General features: G+C 37.2%; 1 protein-coding gene across 1 annotated transcript in view; it reads left to right on the top strand.

The window, feature by feature from the left end:
* The window catches only part of LOC116537304 (transmembrane protease serine 11B), a 30,146-nt gene extending 22,123 nt beyond the window's left edge, over positions 1-8,023 (top strand). The window contains exons 6-11 of the mRNA XM_032259374.1: positions 2,016-2,176; positions 3,571-3,609; positions 4,878-5,055; positions 6,429-6,688; positions 7,047-7,189; positions 7,862-8,023. Of these exons, the coding sequence (XP_032115265.1) occupies positions 2,016-2,176; positions 3,571-3,609; positions 4,878-5,055; positions 6,429-6,688; positions 7,047-7,189; positions 7,862-8,023 (943 nt within the window). The remainder of the gene's footprint in view (positions 1-2,015; positions 2,177-3,570; positions 3,610-4,877; positions 5,056-6,428; positions 6,689-7,046; positions 7,190-7,861) is intronic.

Below are 8,023 nucleotides of genomic sequence, written 5' to 3'. Positions count from 1 at the left end.
AAGGAAGGAAGGAAGGAAGGAAGGAAGGAAGGAAGGAAGGAAGGAAGAAGGAAAAGAAAAGAAAGAAAGAAAAAAAGAAAGAAGGAAAGAAGAAAGAAAGGAAGAAAGAAAGAAAGAAAAAGAAAGAGAAAAGAAAGAAAGAAAGAAAAAAGAAAGAAAGAAAGAAAGAAAGGAAAGAAAGAAAGAGAAAGAAAGAAAGAAAGGAAAGAGAGAATGAAAAAGAAAGTTAGTTTTCAAATAATCAAAATATCACTGTATCCAGCAAATTTCTGTTCCGGGCAAGAGTTGTTACATACAAATTTTTAATCCTTATACTTGCAGAGAATTATAAGGTTATTGGTGGTGGTCAGTCCTAACTGACTGCTATGATGAAAGATAATTATAACTTCATGGAAAACAAACAATTCAACTGGTTTGTTTTTAGGTCATACCTTCCCTAAAAACATTCTCTTTTAGTTTCCTTAATAATTATCATTCTTGCAATGGCTGTGGAAGAAAGACAGTATTTTAAGATAAGATTTGTCTAGATAGACCTTTGAAGGGTGCCTGAAGATAGTGGTGTTAGGGCAGGATGCAGGGAGGAGGGTATGGTGTATGGGGAAAGAGTAATGAGGGTAGAGCCCACTTGTAATTTGCTAATTGTTAATATCTATTCTGGGGAATTCTGAACTCTCAAAACAAAATGAACAAAAAATCCAGCTGACCTAACCAACCTACTTACCTACAGACAGACAAAAACTGGAATTTATCATAATTATTTGAAAGTGAAATTATGGAAAACTTAAAAAATTCTGATTGAGATGGCTTTGGTTTGAAAGTCTCCTAAAATGAATTAACTTCTTTTCCTGATTAAAGATAATGTACTGAATATATAATTGAGATGTTCTTCATTTAGAATTATCTTTCTGAGCTTCCTCATTGTATAGATCTGTTGGGGCAGGCTAGTTAAGTATGGAAAACCATAGGAAAAAGATTAGCACTGGCTTCTAAATACTGGAAATTGTCCGGAAACTGTCTTTTGAATGCTTCCCTGCCCTACCTTTACTTTCTAATTTCTCTTTCTCTAAAGTGAAGTTATTAGAAAAATTCTGGGCTGGGTGCGGTGGCTCATGCCTGTAATCCCAGCACTTTCGGAGGCCGAGGCAGGCAGATCTCAAAATCAGGAGATCGAAATCAATCTGATCAACATGGTGAAACCCTGTCTCTATTAAAAATACAAATAAAATTAGCTGGGAGTGGTGGCAGGTGCCTGTAATCCCAGCTACTTGGGAGACTGAGGCAGGAGAATCAAAATCAAGGCGGAGGTTGCTGTGAGCAGAGTTCATGGCATTGCACTCCAGCCTGGTGACAGTGAGACTCCCTCACAAAAATAAAAAACAAATAAAAAAAAATTAAAAAAAATAAAAAAAAATTCTGGGCCGGGCGCGGTGGCTCAAGCCTGTAATCCCAGCACTTTGGGAGGCCAAGGCGGGTGGATCATGAGGTCAAGAGATCGAGACCATCCTGGTCAACATGGTGAAACCCCATCTCAACTAAAACTACAAAAAATTAGCTGGGCATGGTGGCACATGCCTGTAATCCCAACTACTCAGGAGGCTGAGGCAGGAGAATTGCCTGAACCCAGGAGGCGGAGGTTGCGGCGAGCCGAGATTGCATCATTGCACTCCAGCCTGGGTAACAAGAGCGAAATTCCATCTCAAAAAAAAAAAAACAACAACAACAACAACAACAAAAAAAAATTCTGAATGAGAGCACTGGTTTTTATTGTATTATAGTAAGACTTCATGCTAATCATTTGTTGGCCAGTATTCCGTTTCCCATATGTGTTTGAAATATTCTGATTTTAGTTTGTGGTACTTATTTTCTTCCTCGAATAGTACCTGTGACAGTATCTGCATATTTTTCTTTAATATTATCTAAAGAAAATGTGATACTAAAATGTGTGAAATTTCATGTGTTCACAAAACATCTAAAAGATAAGAAATAGTACATTAGAAAATTTCTGTTGTTTCTAGGCCTAATGATAATGGTTCAAATGTACAGTTACAGCTGAAATTCAAGTTTCTTCCAGCAAAGAGAGTTAGCATGAGAACTAAAATCAAGGCTATATTACACCAGATGTTGAAAGACAACATGGCATCCTGGAATGCAGTTCCTGCTTCCATTGAACTCAAGGGTATTTGACTTATTTCCGTTATTTTCTATTATGTAGATTTTTTTTTGGATTTTTTTTTTTAAGTACTAAAAAGTGAACTAAGAGTTTTAGTAATTTGGGGAAAAAATATGCGTACCTTACTCCATCGCTCCTACAAATGACTTAGTAGTGGAAGGGGCAGTGCTATGGAATCATTGCCTGAAGAATGATAGGAATGAGGGTTACTTTGCAAGCATGGATATAAATATGAAAGCGTTTGCCTATTATGCATGGGAAAGGGGGTGAAAGGTTCTGATTGAAGTATCTTTCCTTTCTACTCCCTGCTTCTGTCAGAATCTCATGACAAGAAGCAGATTTAGGATTTTCTTGGTCTTTCGGTAAGGAGATTGCAGGAGTAGGAACAATGTTGGGGATGGGAGTTCTTACCAATTCTTGTGAAAAAACTGAAGTAATACACTTCTAAAGAAAAGAATTGTCTGGAATAATTCCCCAGAAAACAAGGCAAAAAATGAGAAGATTTTGCCTCCTTACAGAAAGGGAAGTTTGTAAAGATTGTGAAGGTTCTGCAAAGGCCTTGAAAAGGCCAGCTAGGTGATAAGCATGTAGTTTCAGAGTCTGCTTCATGGTTCTTCTAGACAGACAATTAACCCTAGTGTACTTGAGAGCTTGAAAGGTCAACATTTGCCAGTTACTGCTCCTTTGCCACACAATAAAGACCCCATCACCAGTGGACAACTAACAAGAAGTGAACCTGAGGTAGAACTTTTCAAGATAGTAATAACATTTTTCTGTAGGTAGCTTTTGGGAAAGAGGGATACATTGGTTACTGGCTCTCTGTGTCCCATAGTGTATAGTCAACATTTTCTAGTGTTTTTTTAGTTCCCTCCTCTTCTCTTCTCTCTAAAGACTTTTACCAATAGGAAAAACATTTAAATTTAAGTTCTCAAAATTTCATGATTCATTCTTAGTAAGGAGATTACCCTAAAGAGCAGGATGGGCCCAATGAAGTGTAATTTTAATTGGGGCATTTTCCTTAAAATATATATAAGTGTCAGCATTTCAGAGTAAAGAGAATTATCACTGGAAAGAAATCCCTATCATGATCTCTTAAAAAATATTTGTAAGAGTGCCAGCTTCTTAACAGCACTGAATATTTTACTTCAATAATTGTAAAACTGAAAGCTTTGTTTTTTATTCCCATTTCTCTTTTTCTAGACTACCTGGTAGAGATATGGAGAGATGGTTATAATGTAACAAATAAGAGTCAGAGGGGCTGAAAATACCTGAGCTACTCTAAATAGTTAAATGTTGGACAATATTGGGTTAGGAAAGCTAGCATTTATGTTTTTAGGTTGAAGTCAATTGCTTGGTGATATTTGATCAACTTTATGTTTTGTTTTGTTTTTCACTTTCAGAAATCAGCAAAGCTGCTTCTGAAATGCTTACCAACAACTGTAAGTTAAGGATCCTTTTATTATAAATTTGATGGATTCACAGGTATTTTTCCATCATTTTCTATAAAATGTATTTGAAATATATCATGTGAAAATCCATAGAATACTTTCAAAATTACTGGATATATCAGTTATTGACTTGGAATTTCTTTTTTTTTTTTTTTTTTTGACACGGCGTTTTGCTCTTGTTACCCAGGCTGGAGTGCAATGGCGCGATCTCGGCTCACCGCAACCTCCGCCTCCTGGGTTCAGGCAATTCTCCTGCCTCAGCCTCCTGAGTAGCTGGGATTACAGGCACGCGCCACCATGCTCAGATGATTTTTTGTATTTTTAGTAGAGACGGGGTTTCACCATGTTGACCAGGATGGTCTCGATCTCTTGACCTCGTGATCCACCTGCCTTGGCCTCCCAAAGTGCTGGGATTACAGGCATGAGCCACCGCGCCAGGGCGGAATTTCTTTTTGAAAAACATTGGTCTATTAATTTTGACATTTATTAAAAATTATACAAAAAGTTAAATGAAAATCGATTCCAAATAATAAAATTGTGAGTGAAAAATATCATATTTAAGTATGTTAAAATGAGAAAGATTGAAGGAAATGACAACTTAGGATAAGAAGAAAAGATAAAACCAGGCTCTATCAAATATATTTAAGATAAAAACATCTTAAAAATTATTATTATTTTTTGCTTTAGAAATAGGATGTTGCTATGTTGTGTAGGCTAAAGTGCAATTCACAGGTGCAACTGTAATGGACTACAGTCTGGAACTCTTGGGCTCAAGGAATCCTCCTGCCTCAGCCTCCTAAGTAGCTGTAGGCCTGTAGGAGCACATCACTGTCGAGTTATATCTTTTAAATAAATTCTCTTTAAGAGTATCATGTTGTCCACAAGATACATCCATGCATTCATTCACTCCATGGCTATTTATGGAGTATCGATCATGAACAATGCATATACTATGCAAAATGTAGATATCAAAGTTTCTACCTTCAAGAATCTGCTTAGAGAGACAAGAGTTATAACACATAGACACAACAAAAGACGGTGGTTGAAAGATGCTTGAGACTGGAAAAGAGGATAAGTAAGAACCACTCAAACCAAGACAGAATAGAGAACCATTACAGGATTATCTTGTAGAAAACAAACATCATCAATTAGGAGATGTTGAATAATCACTGATGAGTTTCAAGTAATTTTTAATGATATATTTTTTATAATGCATAATCAAAGATACCTGCTCTTGTGTAAATAAATCCTTTCTCTAGGTTGTGGGAGGCAACTAGCCAACAGTATCATAACTGGCAACAAAATTGTGAACGGAAAAAGTGCCCAGGCGGGGGCATGGCCATGGCAGGCCAGCATGCAATGGAAAGGCCATCACTACTGTGGAGCCTCTCTGATCAGCAGCAGGTGGCTGTTATCTGCAGCTCACTGCTTTGCTAAGTAAGTCTGAAAATTTGGCTAAATGAAGGATGCTGGGTGCAAAACTATTTTGGATAGTTTGTAGGGGTTAACTTAATGTGTGAAGCTTCACAAGGCCATATGAAATTTACAATCACATAGAACAATTACAATCACCTGTCTAATTAAAGGGCAGGAAAAGCATTTAAATTAGGGAAAGGAGAGAAAAGCCAATGGAAGTATTAATTAACATTTTCCAAATAGCTACCTTGGCCTGACATTAGGTGCTTCACTTACATCATTTCACTTAATCACAGCATTCAATTCTGCATGGAAAGTATAATTTAACCTATTTGAAGGCGAGGAAACCAAGGCTCACTTAGGAAATGCGACAAAACTTGACTAAGATCAGCCAGCTCTTAAATAAATTGAATGTAAACTTGAGTATGTCTGACTCCAGTTACTAGGTGTTTCCTTGTCTTTCCACCAGAGGCTTATAATCTATTTTTTAAAAATTCAATGCCATACATTAAAAGTTTGAGGCCGCATAGTGTCATAAACATGACATGTATTACAAAGATAGTAAGTGCTACGGAAATTTGAAGAAGAAAGCCAGGACATCCATCTGATGTAAAATTTAATCTGGACCCAAAAGTTGAGTACATTCAAAGGAAGGTAAATTGTTCTACCAAAAAGACACATGCACTTATATGTATAACACAGCTCTATTCACAATAGCAAAAACATGAAATCAACCTAGATGCCCAGCAACGGTGAACTGGATAAAGAAAATATGAGTCACATACACCATGGAATACTATACAGCCATAAAAAAGAATAAAATCATGGCCTTTGCAGGAACATGGATGCAGCTGCAGGCTATTATCCTAGCTAAATGAATTAATGCTGCAACAGAAAACTAAATACTTCATGGTGTCACTTGTAAGTGGGAGCTAAACATTGAGTACATATGGATACAAGGAGGGGAACAATAGACATTAGGGCCTACTTGAGGGTGATAGAAGGGTAAGGATCAAAAAGTAGCTATTGACACCAAGGGTATGTGGTAATAAGACTAATTCTGGATCCCATCCATTTACGGGATTGAGGATGCTCATAAGATTTCTGACCAAATTAAATGTTCAGAAACAGTGGAACTGAATAAGCAGGGGAAAACATCAGTGACTCTACTTGAAAGGATTTTCAAAAAGCTGACAAATCTGAATCCTTAGCATTATTTTTATGTGACTGCAACATTTACAACAGCTCCACGTCAAATATATTTTATAAAATAAGAATTTCAGTGGCTTACAGTGTTGTTTGGGAATCCCGTGCCTTAAGGTTGTGAGATAATCACCGCTAACACTGTTGTGACCCAGAAACTGAGTATATTCTAATTACATTGTGTCTTCTAGGAGAAACAATTCAAAAGATTGGACTGTCAACTTTGGAACCGTAGTAAATAAACCATATATGACACGCAAAGTACAAAAGATTATTTTTCATGAAAATTATAGCAGTCCTGGGCTTCATGATGATATTGCCCTCGTACAGCTTGCTGAAGAAGTTTCTTTTACGAAGTACATTCGTAGGATTTGTCTTCCTGAAGCCAAAATGAAGCTCTCACAAAATGACAATGTTGTAGTTACAGGGTGGGGAACACTTCACATGAATGGTAACTTTTTTTTTTTTTTATAAAATCTTAATAGCTACATGGGAATAATTATTTAATCAATCAATCAATTATCCCCTCATGCAATTCATTAACAAATATTCTGAAAAGAAAACCAAGTGGTGGGACAAAAAGCACGACATCAAATTGTCTTCACTTCCTAAAATATCTCAGGGAATGGGAATTGGAAAAATTGAAATTATGTGTTAGGCAGCCAACTATTACAAACACCTGAAAATGACTAATCTAACCAGAACCGGCCTGACTCATGGTGACCAGGAGAGTCTGGGTTATGCTGTAGACATTCTTTGTACCAGCGACGTCTAAGAGCTCCATAATATGTAGCACTTACTGTCTTTAGGTGCATTTCCAGTGATACTTCAAGAAGCCTTTTTGAAGATTATTGACAACAACATTTGCAATGCCCCATATGCATTGTCTGGCTCTGTTACTGATACAATGCTGTGTGCTGGATTTATGTCAGGAGAAGCTGATGCATGTCAGGTATGTCTAGTTACATTATCCAATTGTTTTCTCCCAAACAGTTACTCAAATGGAAGTTCTAATCCACATAAAATATTGTTTGTGTTAATGGTATTGACATAGTAGCGTTGTATTTCAATACACTAAAAATGTATTAATCCCATTTATGTAGCAGACACCAGCCTACATGCTAGGGATGTGGAGGTGAACACAATCCTGCCCTGATGAAGTTTTCAATCTGGGAATTCATAAAAAGAATAATACTTAGAAGAAGTTTACAAGATGAATTTTGTCCTATTTTCTGGGCAACCAGCAGACCTAGAATGTGGTCTTCTCTGTATCCAGAGATGCAACAGGAGTCTGGGCATGTGCCTATGCCGCTCATTCCTCAGAGGCTTCATCATAGAGACTTCAGCTCAGTGCAAGCAGCTAAGTCATCTCCATATTCAGGCTGCACTCATGATATATGTCAAACTCTAGTTTGCCCAAGTCGACATTTGGCAGTTTTAGGCCACATGTTCTGGTTTGTAGCTGTCTTGTGTTTTAAAAAAACAAAATCCTAAGGGTTTCAGAGTTCTCAGCTCAAAGAGACTGGATTGGTTTCAGTGGCCAGGAGGTATTGGTAACGCCACAGGAAAGGTAAAAGGAAATTTTGTGTTAAGACAAGAAACATTTTTTCTTTTCTTCTTCTAGAATGACTCTGGTGGACCACTAACTTATCCTGATTCCAGAAATATCTGGCATCTTGTTGGAATAGTAAGCTGGGGTGATGGATGTGGTAAAAAGAATAAGCCAGGTGTCTATACTCGAGTGACTTCTTATCGCAATTGGATCACATCCAAGACTGGACTCTGA

The sequence above is a fragment of the Sapajus apella genome, unplaced genomic scaffold (genome assembly GCF_009761245.1).
Source record: "Sapajus apella isolate SASKATOON/1434 unplaced genomic scaffold, GSC_monkey_1.0 scaffold108, whole genome shotgun sequence".
In the NCBI taxonomy this organism is placed as follows: domain Eukaryota; kingdom Metazoa; phylum Chordata; class Mammalia; order Primates; family Cebidae; genus Sapajus; species Sapajus apella.
The sequence above is the reverse complement of the archived record's forward strand: the minus strand, read 5'-3'. Positions and strand labels throughout refer to the sequence as shown.